The following is a 21,314-nucleotide window of genomic DNA, read 5'->3' on the forward strand; positions in this document are numbered from 1 at the left end:
AAACTTCCTTCCTCTGGCTGCTGAAAAGAGTGCTTGCTTAGTTCATCCCTCAAGCTTTCTGTAAACACTTCAGCTTCATTTATTTTCCTGATTGCGGAAGCCACAACTTCAGCGAGTAGGTTGACGCTCAAAGGCTGACTAGATCCTTCGTAAAGACTGCTATGTTTCAAAATTCTGTGTCGTTCATAACCTCCTTTGGTTTTATATTTTTTCCTACAGTCTTTTGCAGATAATGTCTTGTTGCTGGACCTACATCAAAACAAAGGAAAAAAATACGATTCGAGCAAGATCATATTTCTAAAACCAGCTAAAACGTGATGTGATACTCTGAATTCACAGCGGTTTCCAGCAAGTTATTTAAGGCACGTCTTCTCATATTAAACGGGCCATTCAGTGTAAAACGTGTTCTTAGCTTCTGCAGAAATACTGATCAGTCATTGCAGGTAGGACATGCATATTTAAGTTGCATTTTTGGGTTTTATAGACTTGAGTGACTCGAGTAACTTGCCATACCACAAATATATAAACAAGTGTGTTACCCATTTTCAGGTCAAAGAAATCACATGTAGAACCTAATGCTGGGAAACGATGTCCCAGTATTTTCCCATTTGTGGGTTTAATAACAACCCAATATTTTCCCAAAATGAGAATCTGTTGGTCCCATCAATTCTCCAAACTGTGATTCTGCTGTCCCAACAATTTCCCAAACATGGAATTTTTCAGTCCGTACAATTTCCCTAAATTGGCATTCTGCTGTCCCAACAAATTCCATAACCCGGGATTCTCCCTTCCCATTATTTTCCCAAGAACAGGACTTTCCTGTCTCATTGTTTTCACAAGGATGGCATTTACCTATTCCAATGTTTCCATAAAATGGGGATTATCTGGGTTATTTTCACAAGAATGGATTAATTTGTTAGCCTACTATTTCCACAAAAATTAGAATTTTCTGTGTCAGTATTGTTACCAGAGAGGTATTTATTAACACCAAAAGTATTAGAGTTAAGCATTTTTCAAGAGTGGAAATTCCTTTCTCGTTTCACTTGTTTTACATATCCAACGAAACTTTTAACAATGCACCCAGTTAGCCTAGTTATTATCTCTGTGCTACCAAAAAAGTCTCTCTAAGTCAATGTCAATTCAAAACATCGTGGTTTACAAAAAACAGCATCTTTGAACATGCAATATGAATCCTCTGTTGCACACAGTTGTTACATGGACATACAGGATCAATATACATATAATTGCGAACTTTACAGGTTTTTTCTCTGTGAACAGTTATGTCAGCATTCTTTACATCTCCATAGCTGACTCCATGTTTGAATGAAACATATTTGTGAGTAATCAGCTTTCTCGCTGTAACCTCCATTATCTGTGATGCGGTGAGTGCTGTCAGGCTCTTGAACTGAACCTGGAACCTCCCTCTCAATAGTTTAAAACATGCTCCTCCCGGTCTGGAATTCACCCCAGTCACTGACTTTATTATCACCATCGCTGACTTTTTGGTTATCTTGCTGTCAGGAGCTGGTTTAGATAATAATGATTCCTCATCAAAGGCTTTATCTGGCTCATTGTCTGAAAAACCATTACTTAATATCACAGTATCAGTGGAGCATAATGAACGGTCATCCCCATCCTAAAAACAAAAAAGTACAGCCATTATTAGATCGACTGGCTTATAATGACAACTTATCCGAACATTCACTCACAATAATTGAAACATCTTTCCAAGAAGGTTTTAAAAAGGACAATTTTACTCCTCTAGAAGTGCTGTTGGTGTCTACATATATTCAAGCTGACTGATACTGCAGCTTTTTCAACACAAACTAAACTATACAAGTTGCCAAATTTATGAAGATGGCAAAGGGGCCTCTCATTTGAGCTGCACAGTGGGGTTTTTTAATCAAAAATCATGAAAATTTAACAGCTATGAGATGGAGACTCAAGTCTTTAAAAACAATGTTTCTGTAAACCTAACAAACATTTTCCATCATAAAATGCTAAAAACAGCATTTCAATGCCCACCGCAGAATTATCAGGAGAAAAGTTGCCTTTCTCGTCAGCCTTTGCCTGATTTACTTCCGGCAGTTTAACAGAAGCATGCAGTAAATTAGCTTATTTTGCTAAACCAATTAAAAGAAATAATGTTGCATTTTTTAGCACTATTTCAATTTCAGAAATGCTTCATTATGCTGCAGTCCTATCTTTCATATTTCCATAATGAATACTGAATCTACTCTATTAAGCACTTCCCCTTATTAAGCACCACATGAGACCAAAATTTGCTAAAGAGCTCTGCCCTTGAATAAGACTGCATTCATTCACAACAGTTCAGCACTTAAAGTATCATCAGACTGAATTCAGTATTGCTTGAGAAGCCAAACTAAATCACAAATATGGTACAACTCAATATAAACCAGCTTCCGAAATTTATACCCCTGGCCCCAGTTGATCAAAAGGTGGATGTTAATGAGCAAAAAGCTAAGTGTGCAGTAAATAATACAACAAAAAGTATAAAGGTAACCTGAGAAACAAAACTACGATGAACTGGAGTAGTTATAGTTTAAGTGACAAATTCTGCGAGCTCGAGTTTTGGCCATAATATTTTCCAGGGAAGGGTTACGTTTTTGCAAACGTTTTTCCATTGCATAATTGAGACATTAACTTATGTAACGTTTCCACTTGACAATAATTCAAGGTTATCTAAGTATAAAACACTCACTTTGAAAGATACAAACGCCCTAGCTCTGGGCAAAAGGATGCGAGATCGCCCACTGAAGGCTTAGCACTTGGCGGTGGCGCTGTTGTCTGGACGTTTCTACCCTTCTCTCGTTGCGATCGCTGCATCAGTTTTTCAAACTCTCTTTTGAATCGAAGCGCTTTTCCATATGTTAATCCAAGTCCAACAAAGGTATTGGAGTCTCCATCTCTTTCCAGGAGGTCAGTAATCGTGAGAGGGCAGTTAATTTCTTCATCTGTCGCCAGAATAGATAACATCAACAGTGAAAACGATTTACTTCTAACTGCAAGACGACCGCGGGCATCAGCATTTCACAAGCTTACCTTGGAAAGCTTTGGCGATATCTTCGCCGAAGAGCTGGGATAACATTTTGTTTATTTCTTCTGAGGTTATTTCTTTCTCAGCCATCTTTTATGGTAAGGATTCCGAGCTGCACTACGCAATGAAGACAAAAGGGCGCCAATCTGTTAAGCATGGAGTTTATAACACCGTTTACGGCTCGTGATTGGCCCGTCTTGAGAAAGGCATCAACTAATTGGCTGTGGCTTCCCACCCAAAAAGCGTGGTTGTGCACTGAGGTCATTCTGTTTTTAGGACAGCGGACATTTTTCACAAAAGCAATGTGGCGGTAAATTTGTGCACATTACACGAATGGCAATGGACAAGAAGCAGCATCACATCATGCTGTTGCAGTGATGAGTTATATCGGCATGTTCAATGCCCTTGTTTAAGCTGCAATGGAGGAGCAGTGGATAGAGGCACCGAACGTAGGCACTGGAAAGAAAGTCAAACTGTTTCCAAACCTCTGTCAGGATTGGATGAGTTTTGCGAACCGTTACTTGTACCTACTCTCAGCCCCACTGATAATAGTCTCTCTGATGAGGAGGAACATGAAGATATGGAAGGTATGCAATATGACAGCATTAACTAAAACGATGTATGTGAAGATAATGGTCATGTTAACTTGCCAAGAGCAGGAATAGAGCAAGGTGCCACAGGCAAACTTGAAGAAAAGGAACCCTACCCTTTGCGGAAATTAGTGGTTAATGTCGTTCTAGATGCTCTTAGGATTGTAAAGGAAAGTGGATCTTCTTGCCAAACGTTTGAGGAAATTTTAAATTATGGAAAAACTGTTTTGTTAGCCAGCAATAACAGTAAAAATATAGATCGTGAGATTGTGCTAACCCTGTGGCCAAAAAACTGGAACGCAGTGCGGAAACTGTTAAAAGAAGAAGGGTATGAAGATGCCAAATTATTTTTGCATTTGCATATGTCGAAGTAAGAAGGAACAAACAAGAAATGGGAAAACTACTAAGAAATTTGTTTACATTGGAAAGTACAGTGTCCTGGAGAATACGGATGACCTATGCATTCACTGTGGAAAGAAAGGCTACCTAAAATGCTACTACCTAGGCATCAGCATAAAAGTGAAGAACTGGTTTAAAAGTGCAGACATGCTTTGTGCGAGAAAAATGTTGTCTCACTGGAAGGCATTTAATAATTGGCTTGGTCACCAAAGCAGCAATCCAGAAAAATGTGAATTCTGGGATGGTGAGCGATGGCTTCAACTACAGGGGTTCTGGGAGCCTAACAGCACATGGACTTTGCCAGCACTCTGTCCTCATTGTAGATTAGAGACCTTAAGCAGCAGACGTTCGTGAGCCACGGCCGGCGGCCGGAAGTTACTTTGAGAATTTTATTTCATACTGCGCATGGCATCACATTCGTCTCTGGCAGCGCGGACCCCAGAACGGCATGTTTTCGGACCGTTCTCTCCAGAACTTCCACCTTTAAGACGTCTAGGTAAGATATTTAGAAATTGTTTTGTTTATTTTTCGACGCTACTTTCCTATAAGGCTCAAAATATATATTTTTAATATATTGTACAGGTTTGGAAATGGACTGGACTGAAAAACATGCTATATGTTTGGGTTGTGAAATTCTAGCAAGTGGTATATTTAAGTCTACGAAGAAAAAAACAGTTCAGCGAGCTCAAGTATGGCAGCAAATCGCAGATACTTTGTGTAGCTATGCTACACCAACATTTACAGTGTGCAAACGTGCCGTACGGGATCGTTATGGAATAATCTCGTCCAAGTATAGGAAAACGTTACGCACCGAAGAAAGAGCGAGTGGTATCGAAGTGGAGCAGACCGAATTCGAGGTGCTTCTGGAAGAGCTTATTGAACAAGAAGACGTAAGCGAAGAAGGGGGAAACGAAGCTAAAAGAAAAACTGAACAGGATAAGTCTAAAGCCCAGGAAAAACTGCAATGGAGAACCTTGGAGAAACAAAAAAGAGGAAGCTTGTAAATGGCGAGCAAGATGATGCAACATCATTGCCTTTGAAGAATAAAACAAGAAGATCCGGCTCAGAAGTAGTTGGCTACCTAAAGGAAAAGTCAGAGCAAGAAGCAAAATTACGAGAGCAAGAAATTGAAATAAAGAAGACACAAGAAGAAATGGAAGGCAAGAGATACGATTCCCTGATGGCCATGATGACACAGCAACAACAACAACATCAGCAAATTCAAGCATCAATGGCCGAGCAGAATAAATTAATGCTCAACTTACTTTCAAAGTTGGTTATCAATTAAATTTTACTGCTGGCTGTGCTTGAATATTTTACGAAAGTTGTTACAGTGGTTTTTTTATTAGTATTGTAAGAATGTTCTCGAGTTCAGATGTGTAAATCTTGTTGACAATGCTTGGCTTGGTCGAATGAAATTGTGTTAATCTAGTTGGCCCAAAAATTGCTTAAAAAATAAGTTGCCTGAGTTTTAATTTGTCAGTTGTCACAGTTACAGTACTTTTGATCACCAAGAGTATTCAAAGATGTGTGGTTGCTGTTATCTCGACAATAGTTGCATTTTACATCGCGCAGAATGCCTGGACATCATGAAGTATTCATAATCACTGAAGCGGCAAATTCCGAATGCGATCGTGCTCTGAAGAGCCATAAATTAGAGAAGAATGGGCTCAAACTAGGCAACTAGGGTTCACAAAATTCACTTTCCCGAGTCTCAGAAATGATAATTTCAAGGTTCACGCACGGCTTCTTGAAAATCAAGGATTAGTCTAGAATTTGCACTAAAAAAGAATGAAATTGAGGAAGTAGAAGTTTTACGTTTTTCCACTTGAATATAGGAAAAGTTTGCAAATTTTCGTATAGACAGTCATTTTGGAGAGTAATTTTGGGAAAACTAACATACCTACTAGACTTTCACGCACGGCAAATGGCAGATGAGTCTGTCCTTGAAAAGAATCCGTTTTAATTTCGAGAATTGGTCACGAGGAACCTTTACGTTTTTCAGTTTGAAAATTATTAGTCGTAGTTTCATTTGAAAATGGCGCGTTTAGAGCTGGCGAGCTATTGTTTTCAGCCCAGACATGAATAACAATGCCTGTCAAATGAAGCAATGCCTATTGTTGAAAACCACTCCGCATGAAAAAAGTGTTCATAACTACCGCGAATTTTAAAATTGCCATAAGGATCGGCTGTTTTAATCAGGACCTTCGGACAAAACAAAGATGATGGCGTGCGCGACCAATAAATACGATTGTGATCGGGAGCTCTTTTCAGAGCTTTTACGATTTTTAAGTGACGGAGAAGGTTTATGGAAATGGGGGACGTTTTGTTTTGTGATATTGTCGCTTGACCCTTACCGTTTATAACTCCAGAGTGTTGTTGTTAAATATGCGAAGGAATTTTAGTTCTGACCAGAAGGTCTTTAAGGGACTTGTCCTTCCTGTAGGCGACAATTGGTGGTTCAGAAAATATTTGACTGAGTCTATTGCTCCCAGTTACGAGGTGCCAGTGTTGGGTTGGGTTGAAAGTCGTGATGAAAGGCAAAACATTCCTGGATGTTTTTGTTTTGTTTTGTAGAGCCTCGTTTCGTGATGAGAATTTTACTTCGGCTAAAATATTTTCGGCGAGTCCTTTAGGGTAATCTCGCTCGAGTAAACGAGTTAGAAGTTCTAGCTTTCGTAACTCGAAAGTTTCTTTAACCGAGTTTGTTCCCAGTAAACGCAAAGTTTCTCCTTCAGTTCTGACCAAAAGGTCTTTAAGGGACTTGTCCTTCCTGTAGGCGACAATTGGTGGTTCAGAAAATATTTGACTGAGTCTATTGCTCCCAGTTACGAGGTGCCAATGTTGGGTTGGGTTGAAAGTCGTGATGAAAGGCAAAACATTCCTGGATGTTTTTGTTTTGTTTTGTAGAGCCTCGTTTCGTGATGAAAATTTTACTTCGGCTAAAATATTTTCGGCGAGTTCTTTAGGGTAGCCTCGCTCGAGTAAACGAGTTAGAAGTTCTAGCTTTCGTAACTCGAAAGTTTCTTTAACCGAGTTTGTTCTCAGTAAACGCAAAGTTTCTCCTTTAATAAAGCCTTCTTAACTTTTTGCTGTTGCTCGAGTGGTTGCGAGCGGGAGTTTCTTAACATTGAGAGGGTGAATTGAAGAGAAGTGCGTATGTTCAAAGGTTTCTGATTAGAATATAAACGTTGATTCCCTCTTCTTGGGGAATGTTAGTGTAGAGTGAACACACATCTAGTGAAACCAGAATCGCGTTATCTTGAAGTGGAGTGTTTTCAATGAAGTTGAAGGCACCACATTTGTTGCCGTGGGTTTGGCGGAGGTTGCCCTTGTGAAGAGTTGCCCTATTCACAAATAGTATAAAGCAGGCCAAACGGCCTTTTCAAAATTTCGATGCTGTTACAATATTGAACGTTAATACACCTGCTGCTGGTGCGCACTTATTCAGCCATACTGCTTCACTTTAATTTAACAACCAAGGAGTTACGCATGGTAAGGGCCGAGTGACAGCGTTACAACAAAACGCATGGGGAACCTTCTCGCAACCAAGATCCGTCAGCCTCTTATTCATTTCGATTCATTTATATTCATTCATTGGAAAGCGAAACGCCTTTTAAAGCCTTTTAAATGTTATACTTACCCGCATTTCATTGACAGAAATGTGAAGCAGAAACGCGCTAAAAGATACAACACTTTACATTCACGCACAAGCAACGTAGCAAACTTTAATAAAGCTCACTGCTGATTGCCACAGGCCTTAATTACACGGCGACCATCTTGAGTCGCGAGGGATTGAAAAGTTTTGTTTTTGCGAAACTCGTTTCCAAAGTTCTTTTTCTCGATTGTTTCACTCTGTTAAACATTGATTCGAGTTGATTCATTTCTTTTGACAAATTTCAGTCTGTCGATTGCATGGAAGAAACTGTGGCGGAAAATAGTGGACTTGGTTGTTATGTTTGTTGTGAACAAGAGGCCGAGCGCTTTTTAGAGTAAATACGCGAATCTTAAGTGCGAAATCCTAAAACAAGCATTTTGCGAGATCAAAAAGGGTAAATGCAAATTTGAAATGTTTGTGGAAGTCGGCTTGTAATGCATTCTCAAAGTGTGATATCGAGAAACAATAGCGAACACAATAAATTGAAACGTTCTTTGTTTCTTAGCTCCGCCCTGACAAGTTAATGAGCAAAGCAGAATTCGCCAAGGGAGAAAGAGCGCCTAATATTTGACCAAGGAGAATCATTTGAGTCATTCTTGGCCGCTAATCTTACTGATCTATAATTTTTATTGCTCTGGAAGGAAATGTCCGGAGAACAATAGGCATTCTGCGCGATGATATTTTTGTTTACTCAGGAATCTATTCCAAACAAAATCGGATTATAAGTTGTTGTTGAGACTTCATGGCGCAATTGAAAATATGTTGTGACTGTTTCCAGATATGAGAGGGAAGCTTACATTTGTTATAATTTTTAGAGGTTACCTCATTTTGAAGGGAGGTGTTGTAAATGGAGGTTGAACATGTTGTACTTTATCAGGACTACCCATGCTAAACTTTTTCGGTGGTACAAAGGGAGTATCACTGCACTACCAAAATGCAAGCATATTGAAACATATTTCTCGCATTAAAAGATGCAACAAATATAGATAATGGTTGATTTAGGAGGTTTTAATTAACAGTTACAACTGCTAAGTTTGAAAGTTGTTGTAAATGTTTCAAACGAGAGTTTGATATCAAAAGTTCTTAAATAAGATTTTGAAATCTCTTTTAACTGTGATACATGTAGATGAAGATATCTTCGTGCAAAGTATTCCTGGACTGTCGGTGGATGTAAATCAAAGTGGATGTTTTATTGCCATACAAGCAAGTGTTTTATTGCCATACAAGCATTCTGAAGTAGAGCACAGACAATGTAGAGTTTGCCCATAGTTAATATATGTAGGCTGGTTATGAAACTCGACAAGTTTCTTTGTTTCATGTTTTTGTTCCCTTTTTTGCCCTTGACCTTGCACAAATCCCGACAAAAACACACTTTTTTCGGGAAGATAACCGATCAAAAGTTTCGACTAATTTATTCGTAATTAACTTTCGAACCAAAAACAAAAGATTGTGCAGGGTCATGGTCGGTTCAACATCTAATTGCGACTACATTGTTCCTGCTTTTGAAATTCCCAAGCTTTCATAACCAGTCCCTGGATTAACTATGGTTTGCCAACACTGCTTAACCCTATCTTCAAGTTCTTTCGAAAATCTATAAACTTAAATGAGTTAACAATGTCTCCAAATATCCACTCCACAGGGACTCTGACAGCACTCATAGATTCATTGAATGCCAGCATATTTGGTGTCAATCTTGCATCCTTGAATGGACCCTGCAGGTGAACCCTCAGGGGGTAGGCGGGATCACCATATAGACACATGGGCTGGCCACCCCTGGAGAATGCATACCTCTCCAGGTTCTGTAATAAACCTGAATCTGCCAGTATGCCCGCATCATGTCTTCTGCCCTCTGCAAAACACAAAATGTTCTTTACTGAATTAGAGTGTCATTACAAATACAGGAGAAAGAGATGAAGAACAAATAAATGTAGGGGTCAAGCTATTGAAATCTCCAGCAAAAATATAATAGCAGAAATAGCTGATATTCTTATGTCATCAGTAGATCTATCCTGGGATAATGCATGTTTGGAAGAAAAATACATTGTCATTTGGAAGAAAATTACAGTCTATCGTTGTACTTATATATAATATTTTCACAGAATCTGTGAATGCAGTGGGAGAAGGGGCAGCAGATTATTTATATTTTTGTTTTAAAATTTTATTTTCCAAATACACTATCCAGGTACCTACTGATGTACAGTAAGAATGCCTGCGGAACGGTAAACTAACCAACAGGTCCATAAAGGTTTCCAACAAGTCCATTTGGCAATGTTATTGATTGAAATTTCAAAGAGTGCACTTTTTTGTGACCATTATAGACTGCTCGTTGATTTTCTCCCGGCCTTGAAATTGGGCGAACAGTTCCGTCTAGAAATCCAAGGCAACTTTCTAATGCAGCTCCTTCGTGATGGATGGCTGCTGCATAGGTCTCCAGGGAAGCATGAGAAAGAACTTCATGGTTCCATTCTGTAATTCTGTGATCATGGTCTTCATATAAACAATTTACAACAGCATTTGTTATCATGCAGATTTCGGGAACCGGTCTTCCAAAACGTTGGATCATATCGTTATAGCGACAAGGGTATGCTGTCCTTTTAAGAAGCATGCAAAGCCCTTCAATTTTAGAGGCAACAGTTCTCTGGGAACATCTGAAGACTTCGGGTATTTGAAAAATGTCAGCCAGGAATGGGATGTCGTTGTTCTCGATGCAAAACTCGTACTTGCACTCGGGCTCTTGAATACTGTCAAAGTCAAAGCGATCGTATTCGTTGTAGGAAAAACATGGATTTTTGGACGTGTATTCTTCAAGCAAGAGAAGTAATTCTTCTTCAGAAAGGTATACTTGTTCAAAGCTTAAGAAAAGCACGTCTCTGACCTCTTGAGATCCGGTCATGTTTACTGTCAGGAACAAAAACGACGGTCCTGTTCCCGCGGAAGCTTAACTTTAATTTTGGCGCCACGAACCCCGTCTTCGACCCAGTTTCCCCGCGGAATAAGATGCCGTTCATGGCTCACGAACGTCTGCTGTTTAAGGTCTCTATTACCAGTTTCATCAAATTGGTTAATCAGTTCTCCCAGGGGCAATGATAGGAGTAAAGATGTGGAATGTCCAAACTGCATTGAAAATCTTGAACACTATATTAAAGTCACTAATGAATCTCCTTTGAATTTGGCTCTCGTAGGGCAGTGGGATGGCTGGCAGCCATTCGGGACAAGTTATAGAGGGTGCACATCACATGAAGTTAGCATTGCAAACATGTCCAAGAATTACAAGAACCATGTAGAAGAGTTGTATGTCCTTGGTTTTGTTCCCTGCTACCAGGTTCCCAACCTGCCTGAAGCTGTTGTCGCATTCTACAGCCTTTAATGCAGGACATATCCAAAGGGTTTATTGATGGTTTTAAGGTTTTCAGCTATCCAAGGGAGATAGAGGAGAGTGAATAGGAGACAGTGCGTGTGCTACTTCTGTGCTGGACGAGAGATCATCCTGACACAATGTGAGTGTGGCAAATTCTTGAACCAAGGAAAGAATGGTTGCAGAAGATGTAAAATTGTTGGTAGACTATTGGAGAACAGTACAAACACTCATGTGTATTATGGAGAAAACCTCTAACTCTTTAGATGTCCTTGGGAAGAGAGATGTATTGAATCTTCTGTTGACGACATGTTTGACATAGACTGTGAAACAAGAGTAAGTGTTCGCAAAACAATGTCATCTACCAAAGGGGTTACTGGCACAAGTATACGTCATAAATACCTTTACCCACTGTACGGTTTTGACATCCTGAAGCACATGGTATGTGATGTTTTTCACACTATCTGCCTTAATGTTGTGAAAAATCGATTAGAGAAAATTTTGGAACTGAAACTCATTGATCCATCATATTTGGATGATCAAGTTGCCAATTTTCCTTGGACACACGAGCTTAAAAGTGGAAGGGTTCCTCGATCACTTGCACATTGTAAAGGACTTCATGTAGGACAGTGGAAAGCTGAAGTACAGCAGAAATATTACTTTCCAATGGCTGATTGTATATTTGTGGGAAAACTAGCTGAGAGGCGTGAATCGGAAATCCAATCACTTTTTTCGAGACTTACAGAACTCCACTTTTATAGTAAAAGGGAGTCATGGGACAATGACATGATTGAACTGCACAGAAAGTTAGCATGGCGGATCAACATTCAGATTGAAGAAATTCAGGGATTGCAAATGTGCACAATATCAGTGCATAACTTGAAAAAAAAGGAACTTTATTTAAGTGTCTAGTCGTTCTAGCGCTGGAGCGCTAATTGGGGACACTCTAAACTGAACTGAACAATGAAAGTAAATCAAGTCAAATGTTGACTTGTAAGTCAAGTCAAGTCACATACATGAAGATATCATTAATTGTTCTTCCCCCGACAACTACTGGTGTGTAGTTTATGAGAAGGCTGTAAAACACTATGTTAAAAAGTCAAACAACTGTAAAGGGATTCAAGTGGAGCTATGATCCTCGCAGTTATGAATGCAATTTTTTGCAATTGCATAAAGAAGCCTGAAAAGTTCAGGACTTCAACAGGATTTGAACCTGTGACCTCGGGATACCGGTGCGTCGCTCTTACCGACTGAGCTATGAAGCCACTGACGTTGGAAGCTGGTCATTTGTGGGTTCCAATGTTCCCTTGAGGAACCCACAAATGACCAGCTCCCACCGTCAGTGGCTTCATAGCTCAGTTTGTAAGAGCGTCGGACTGGTATCACGAGGTCATGGGCTCAAACCCCCGTTGAAGTCCTGAATTTTCAGGCTTCTTTACGCAATTGCAAAAATTGCGTTCATAACTGCAAGGATCATAGCTTCACTTGATGTCATATCTGCAGTTCATATATGATCCATTTCACATATTATTTCATCGTTGTAAATGGACTGAAGCAACATTTGCTCAGTCAGAGTCCAGGCGGGAATTTTTGAAGCCACTGCAAGTTTCTGATCAGAGGATTGCTGGGAAAGTTGACTTACAGATGGTAAATTTTCATGCATTGTTATATGTTCACTTACTACAATAATATCAAAGGGCCTGTGTCCTGGATTTTAACAGTTTAAAGAGAAAAACGTAGAGATAATAACGACTGAAGGTGAATGCATTAAAAGTACAAAATTCAATATTTAACAACCAAATTTTTTACTTGATGTTCGTTTCATTGCTTAGTAATGTCCCATTTGGGTTCTTCGCCACATTCACTGCTAGTAAGAGCCTCAATAAACTTATTTTTGACAGGCTCAATTTCTTGGCAGCATATGCATGCCTCTGCTCTTCCCATAATCTCACAATTGCTGCATGTACACCTATGTTACAAAAAACTAACATTGCAATTGCTCTATATTCTTCGTGACTTTCTACTAGTAGGAATGCATTTATGAACAGAGAACAACTCAACGTAGCGTTGGTGGCAGTTTATTATCAAGGATTGCGTGATAATGTTTTGCTGTTTTTAAAAGTGTAAATAAAGCCGCGATGGAGCTGCGCAATAGATCGAATAGCCAAAGGAAAGCTTCGCTTTCGCATTCAATCCATCAGTTTTTGAAGGCAACCAGGGAGATACAGAAAGACCAATAGAGCAATTTATCAACAGAGTTGAGTTTATTTGTCACTTAGTCTGTTATGGAATTACAATTAACAGATAACTCGTACAACATACCAGTCTGAATTTTGCGGTCTTTTCATTTCCTTCTTCATTGCTTGCCATGCATTTGTCGCCTACGTCTTCGAGGTTGCTATCCGCTTCATCAGAACTCCAACGCGGTTCAAACTGGTACGGCCAGAATGAAAAACCTTTGGATGCTTGTTCCTCATTGATTTTATTAGAATACATCCCAGCATCGGCATGTACGTGGGCATCGGCCTATGCAAAATATTGTGCACAACTAGAAGATGCATAATTATTGAATTACATCTAATGGGTTTGACGATTCTACGTTGCACGATGAAACGCTGACTGCCTTCTGAACAAGCGAGCAATTTTCAAGGTGGTGGTTTCTGTTTGCATTTTCGGTCGTCTTTCAGGTACAATATTTAATTTGAATGAAACGATATGGCAATGATGTTATCAAAAATTGAGACATAAACCTGAGGCCAAACATACCAAATTCCTTTTAATCTTACCCCGGAGTTCCCCTTTAATATGTAAAGTAAAATTCAAAGTATCTTTAAACGTTACAGTCAGGGTGAGTTGCAACAAAAGAATAATGCGCGCATTAATTTGGATGGCTGGATTATGCATGTCTAGAATAAAAAGGCCAATTTGCCCTGACCATGAGCCTTTCCTAATGGAAATGTGTTAGCAATCCAATTAGCTCATTCAAAGTCCCTGGATCAAAAAACACAGATTAACCAGGTATCCAGACAAAAAAAACAATGACGGAAAACAGGCAATAGGCCATTTTACAGTTGTTTGCTCAGCGACCTAGCCTATGAATGGCTGCGAGGCTGCCGGTGACCTTGCATTGATACAGCCCCCACTGCTTTTATCATGCAAATTGTGTTGTTGTAATTCTAATTAGTCCGTATTAACATTACAAAAGCACGGAGGTTTGTATCAAAACAGGGTCACCAGAAGCCTCGCTTCCATTCGTAGGCCAGGTAACTTAGCTACAACTGTAAAATGGTCTATTGAATTTCCAGGTCCGATATTGGATAGATTTAGACGTAGTAATCTTTCTGTTGGAAATCTTATCTCAGGATTTCAAGATTGTGTCACAATGGGACATAGGCTTAAACAAAGAAAAAAAAAAAGAGATTTATGTCAATTTGACGTTACATCTTGTCTTTTTGGTGTCAGCTACATACCGGCAGCAGATTTCCTGCCAGAGAAGTACATCTTAGAACTGTTAGCTTTAGATAAGAAAGATGAAATGGGATACCATCCTTTTCCCATAGGCTGTTTTTCCTCATTACATTATATAATCTCTATTTTTAATGTTCCTTGATTGCTATTGTATAAAATGCTCTTAGTCCGTTAAATATTCAAGTATTTTATCATATTATGGGCTATATTCCTATCTATTCTGTAAGGATGGTCTCTGTAAGCCGAAATCATCCCTTGGAAAACCCTGATGAAGAAAAGCATTGTCTTTCAAAATACTGGCTTAAGATAGATACCTACTCCTTCACTGTCCAATTAATCTTGCAGTGTCGGTTTGGCATCCTGTAGTCAGGGCATTGAACTTACTGTGTTTTCGTTCATTTATCTGGTAGGTGCACCCCAGATTTCTGAGAAAACATTCCTGGTTCTGATTATCGAGAATGGTGGATAGAAAGTTGAATGTCTTGGAGTGGCACATGCAAGAGCTTAGCATTGCAAGAAAGAAGGGAGACAGACAAGGTGAGGGTTTGGCTTGTTTCAATCTTGGTGAATACTATGATGGTGCAGCTAACTTTAATCAGGCCATAACAAATTACACAGAAGCATTAGCCATTTTTAAGGAATTAGGCCTTAGAGCCGGAGAAGGAATACTCTATTGCAATCTCGGCAATGCTTATCAAAGTCTTTGTAAGTTTAAGCAAGCCATAGAGTACCACAATCAAGATCTTAGAATTGCAAAAGAAGTGAGAGACAGGGCCGCAGAAGGAAGAGCCTATTGCAATCTCGGCAATGCTTATCAAAGTCTTGGTAATTTTAAGCAAGCCATAGAGTACCACAATCAAGATCTTGGAATTGCAAAAGAAGTGGGGGACAGGGCCGCAGAAGGAAGAGCCTATTGCAATCTCGGCAATGCTTATAAAAGTCTTGGTAATTTTAAGCAAGCCATAGTGTACCACAATCAACATCTTAGAATTGCAAAAGAAGTGGGGGACAGGGCCGCAGAAGGAAGAGCCTATTGCAATCTCGGCAATGCTTATCAAAATCTTGGTAATTTTAAGCAAGCCATAGAGTACCACAATCAGAATCTTAGTATTGCAAAAGAAGTGGGGGACAGGGCCAGAGAGGGAAGAGCCTATGGCAATCTCGGCATTGCTTATAAAAGTCTTGGTAATTTTAAGCAAGCCATAGAGTACCACAATCAAGATCTTAGAATTGCAAAAGAAGTGGGAGACAGGGCCGGAGAAGGAATAGCCTATTGCAATCTGGGCATAACTTATGAAAATCTTGGTAATTTTAAGCAAGCCATAGAGTACCACAATCAGCATCTCAGTATTTCAATAGAAGTGGGGGACAGGGCCGGAGAAGGAAGAGCCTATGGCAATCTCGGCATTGCTTATAAAAGTCTTGGTAATTTTAAGCAAGCCATAGTGTACCACAATCAAGATCTTAGTATTGCAAAAGAAGTGGGGGACAGGGCCGGAGAAGGAAAAGCCTATGGCAATCTCGGCAATGCTTATAAAAGTCTTGGTAATTTTAAGCAAGCCATAGAGTACCATAATCAATGTCTTAGTATTGCGAAAGAAGTGGGGGACCGGGCCGGAGAAGGACGAGGCTATGGCAATCTCGGCATTGCTTATAAAAGTCTTGGTAATTTTAAGCAAGCCATAGTGTACCACAATCAACGTCTTCGTATTGCAAAAGAAGTGGGGGACAGAGCCGGAGAAGGAAAAGCCTATGGCAATCTCGGTATCGCTTATGAAAGTCTTGGTAATTTTAGGCAAGCCATAGAGTACCACAATCAAGATCTTCGAATTGTAAAAGAAGTGGGGGACAGGGCCGGAGAAGGAAAAGCCTATGGCAATCTCGGCAACAGTTATCAAAGTCTTGGTCAATTTAAGCAAGCAATAGAGTACCACAAGCAGGATCTTAGTATTGTGAAAGATATAGGGGATAGGGCCGGAGAAGGAAAAGCCTACTGCAATCTCGGCATCGCTTGTCAAAGTCTTGGTAATTTTAAGCAAGCCATAGAGTACCACAATCAACATCTTAGTATTGCAAAAGAAGTGGGGGACAGGGCTGGCGAAGGAAGAGCCTATGGCAATCTTGGCAACGCTTATCAAAGTCTTGGTAATATTAAGCGAGCCATAGAGTACCAAAATCAAAATCTCAGTATTGCAAAAGAAGTGGGGGACAGGGCCGGAGAAGGAAGAGCCTATGGCAATCTCGGCATCGCTTATGAAAGTCTTCGTAATTTTAAGCAAGCCATAGAGTACCACAATCAAGATCTTAGTGTTGCAAAGGAAGTGGGGAACAGGGCCGGAGAAGGACGTGCTTATTGCAATCTCGGCAATGCTTATCAAAGTCTTGGTAATTTTGAGCAAGCCATAGAGTACCATAATCAACATCTTAGTATTGCAAAAGAAGTGGGGGACAGGGCCGGAGAAGGAAGTGCCTATGGCAATCTCAGCATTGGTTATTACAATATCGGTGAGCTTCAAAATTGGCTTCTCTTTAACCAACAAAAGCTTAGCATTTGCAAGGAAACGGAAGACCCAATAGGGCAGGCAATCGCATGTTATCAGATTGGTCTATTTCATGAATCTTTTGACTCCTTGAGAAAAGCTCTTAATTACTATCGTCTAAGCATCCATTATTTTGAGGAAACAAGGCGTCTTCTTCAGTCAGAGGATGGATGGAAAATTAGCTTTCGTGACAAACATTGGTTTGCATACACTGCTCTGTGGACAGCACTCTTGAAGAATAGAGAAGTTGATGAGGCCTTTTATGCTGCTGAGCAAGGACGAGCACAGGCTTTGGTAGACATTTTGAAGATGCAATATGGCGTTGATGAGAAAGCTACAGTAAAGGTAACTATCTCTTTGGTTATGAAGGATCTACCTTCACAAACTGTTTTCACAGCACTTAAAGGGAACACGATCAGCTTCTGGTTGCTAAGGGAAGATATCGGGATAACTTTTAGACAAAAGGAAATCGAAAATGGAAGTGCCTACTCACTGATGAAAAGTACTTTTAAACAAATCAATGTGGGGACTGTCTTACGATGCGAGAATCGTTCACTTGACAGACAACACAGCAACTTCTCGAGCAGTAGGGAAGCTTTTGAAGAAACTGTTCAGTCCTTGAGCTTCTCTGTGCACTCTTTGCAGCCATTGTATGATGTCTTAGTCAGTCCTATCGCAGATTTGCTCCAGGGTGATGACTTAGCCTTTGTTCCTGATGGACCCTTTTGCCTGGCTCCTTTTTCTGCATTGAGTGACTCTGTCAGGATTCGTACAATTCCCTCACTGACTGCTTTAAAATTGATTGCTAGTGCACCTGACGACTTCCAAAGTAAGAATGAAGCGCTGCTTGTGGGTGATCCGTGCTTGAAGGAAGTAATTTACTGCACCGGTGAACCCATGTATGGACAGCTGCCATGTGCGAAAACAGAGGTGGATATGATTGGAGAACTTCTGCAGACCACACCTCTTACAGGAAAAAATGCAACCAAAGCTGAGGTGTTGCAAAGAATGAAGTCAGTTGCTTTAATTCACATTGCTGCACATGGAGATGACGAATTTGGAGAAATTGCTTTCGCCCCAAATCCTGAACGCACATCCCAGATCCCCAAAGAGGAAGATTACATGTTATCATTGAGTGATGTTCACGCAGTTCGTCTTCAGGCAAGACTGGTTGTGCTGAGTTGCTGTCATAGTGGCCAGGGAGAGGTAAAATCTGAGGGTATTGTGGGAATAGCTAGGGCTTTCCTGTGTGCTGGTGCCCGGTCTGTTCTGGTGTCACTCTGGGCAATTGACGATGAGGCTACCTTGATGTTCATGAAGAGTTTCTACCAACACTTGGCAGATAGGAAAAGTGCAAGTACAGCTCTTCACCATGCTATGAGATCTCTTCGGGAGACAACGAATTATTCCGCCTTAAAATACTGGGCGCCATTTGTGCTAATTGGCGATGATGTCACCTTTGAATTTGGGCAACATGAACACGAAAAGAATGGTAAGTACTATTTAAATATAACTTTAATCTCTGTACTTTTTGTGTTTTTAATTGGCAAGTTGTCGAAAGAAGCAGGTATGGTCATCCCAGAGAAATGGTTTCAAAATCGGTTGCCAGTGTGGTTATTATGGCTCTAACTGCTTTGGCCAATACCTGAGTTAAATATTAGGGCCATTTATACGAGAGAAAATAAGCCGTGGCTTACTCTGGCCGCGGCGTGCATTATACGCGAAAGGAACTATTTATACGAGTATAAACTCCAAGGCCAGGATAAGCCGTAAACATAGATTTTGTACCGTCTATACGGGGTGTTCGTATCTTATGTAAGCCGCGGCAAGAGTAAGCCGCGGCTTGTTTTCTCTCGTATAAACGGCCCTAATGTCTGCATTCAGCGAGTAAGCTACTTCGGCCTTCCTGCAGATAGCCATGTTATGATGAAACTGATCGGGGATTGCCAGTTACGTATGTCAAGTAAAGTTAGCTATTGAGGTCTTACAGTCTACATGTTCAAGTAACACTGAATAGGAATTGTTGCTATTAACTAATCACAAACGGTTTCACGAAATAAGATAATTGTTATATTATTTACTTGCCAATCAGAACAAACTTCCTTATTGCCATTTAACCCACTACTGTTTCTTTCTTTATTGTTGTTTTTCGTCTTTTTTTTTTTCAGATAGGATGTCCAAAACGTGAGAAAAGTACTTGGACTGATACGTCGATATGTCATTTTCCTTCCTTCGATTATATGAGTTATTGAAAACAATTCTATCATTGATACCTCAGTAGCAGACAGACTAAAGATATGCGAATTATTGTTAAAGTACCGTGAGGTTTCAGAAGTATTAAGATACTGTCCAAGTCCTTACATTTGTGCCTTGTTTTTAAGCTTCTGTACCAGGATTAGTTCATCACTTGATACAAATCGGGGACTTAGCAAAACAGTTTGCATGCATAACTGAGGATCTAGTCATCGCATTATTTTGGCCCTTGAAAATAATCTAAAATAACTCCAAGCTTTTGCGGTATGTTTCTCGCGTGATCATTTTACATGAAGTACAACTTTCCATTTACAATATTATTAAGTGACAGTTTCGGGCAATGTGTATTTTCTGTGTTTCTGTAATGTTGGCCAAAGCTAAGACTGGGAAGGAAGACTGGGACGAGTGTAATGGCGGATGGACTCGTGTGTATAGCTCCGTGATGCGAACTTTTGAGGAAGCCATATTAGATGTCTAAAAGAAGCGCAAGACAAGCTAGGACATCAAGCTCGTCCTCTCATTCACTACCATCGCCTAAAAGAAATCGCGCCCGTTTTAGTAGTGACGAAATGGAAGCCAATGAGGAAAATGTATCGCTTAAACAAATTTTGGACAAACTTGCATGCATGGAAGATAGAATTGAAGAGCACTTCGGGAGTTTGAAATCCGAAATATCTCGCCTCAGTGCCGAATTCAAAGAGGAGGTCGAAAATATCAAAACCAATTTGAAAGAGGTAGAAAAATCCCTTCAGTCTGCGTGGGACACTATTAACGATCTAGAAGCAGATGCCAAAACTCACAGCGACTTCAAGAAAGCAAGTCAGCAAACACTAGATTCACACCTCCAACAAATTAATTTACTGAAAACAAGTAGTGGTAACGCCGCTTATCAAAACCAGCAAAAAGAAATTCGAGCCTTACAAGCAAGCTTGGCGCAGGAAAGGGAGAAAATCATCGCATTAGAAAATTACTCAAGGAGGGAGAATCTTCGCTTCATGAACATTCCGGAAAGAAGAGACGAGGACTGTGTTGATGTAGTTTATGACATTATTGAGAATGAGCTGAACATTGATCCGGAGAATATACAATTCCACGCAGTTCACCGAATCGGAAAACCGCGAGAAGCGACAGACGCAAATCCACGACCGATAATCGCCCGATTCCTGTGTCGAGAAGATAGAGACAACATCTATAGAGTAAAAAACCGGTTGAAGAAATCGAGGAAGTTTGAAAACGCCTACATCACGCAGGATTATGCACAGGCTATACAACTGGAGCGAAAGGTTCTCATAAAAGCAATGTTTCTAGCCAGGGAGAAAGGTGCTATTGCAAAGGTTGTGGACAGGAAACTGATCATTGGTTCTGATACTTTTCATATCAACAACATTCCTGAAGAATTTCGTCCGCCAACGACTGAATCAACCAATCGATAAGTGTTTATCTTAACATATTTAGCTAGACTACCTCCTTTGCAGCTATAATTTGCTAGTTTCTTATATATAGTATATATATATAATTATAATTGATTGACTTCCACTTTTTCCGCATTACTATGTATATCCCAGCCAGTGGACTTTTTATTTCTGCTTTGTTTAGTTGTACGTGTGTGTTTGTGTTAGTTCTCCATGTTGTGAAGTCCATTTCACTAGATACAAGTTTTAATAACCTTTCGGTTTTTCAAGGTGCGTTCTTTATTTTTGCATATTTAATCCTCTTCCCCGCAGGCAGGTTGACTGTTAACACCTCTCTATTAGAACCGTCATATTCACAGATGACTTAGTAATATGTTCTCTGAATGCGAGGGGTCTCTCCAACACCACGAAAAGGCGTGAAATCTTTCGGTGGTTGAAAATGAAAGCATATGCAATCTACTTTCTGCAAGAAGTTCATTGCACTAAAGACAAAGAAACATTGTGGTCTTCAGAATGGGGGTATTCCGCTATCTTTGGCAGTTTTTCTAATGCCAGTGTAGGTGTAGGCATACTCTTTAACA

At 40.0% G+C, this 21,314-nt stretch overlaps 2 protein-coding genes across 2 annotated transcripts; both read left to right on the forward strand.

Annotated features, from left to right (window-relative positions):
• The first annotated feature begins 388 nt into the window (after positions 1-388).
• LOC138053242 (tetratricopeptide repeat protein 28-like) lies at positions 389-19,366 on the forward strand. Its single transcript, XM_068899899.1, has 4 exons — positions 389-443; positions 14,939-16,923; positions 17,164-18,560; positions 19,237-19,366. The coding sequence occupies exons 2-4, from the start codon at positions 14,987-14,989 to the stop codon at positions 19,254-19,256; spliced, it is 3,354 nt and encodes a 1,117-aa protein (XP_068756000.1). The 5' UTR covers positions 389-443; positions 14,939-14,986; the 3' UTR covers positions 19,257-19,366.
• A 425-nt stretch (positions 19,367-19,791) lies between these two features.
• Positions 19,792-20,754, forward strand: LOC138053243 (CDK5 regulatory subunit-associated protein 2-like). Its single transcript, XM_068899900.1, has one exon. It carries the CDS (start codon positions 19,792-19,794, stop codon positions 20,752-20,754), a length of 963 nt encoding a protein of 320 aa, XP_068756001.1.
• Positions 20,755-21,314: the final 560 nt, after the last annotated feature.

The sequence above is a fragment of the Montipora capricornis genome, chromosome 6 (assembly GCF_036669925.1).
Source record: "Montipora capricornis isolate CH-2021 chromosome 6, ASM3666992v2, whole genome shotgun sequence".
Classification (NCBI taxonomy): domain Eukaryota; kingdom Metazoa; phylum Cnidaria; class Anthozoa; order Scleractinia; family Acroporidae; genus Montipora; species Montipora capricornis.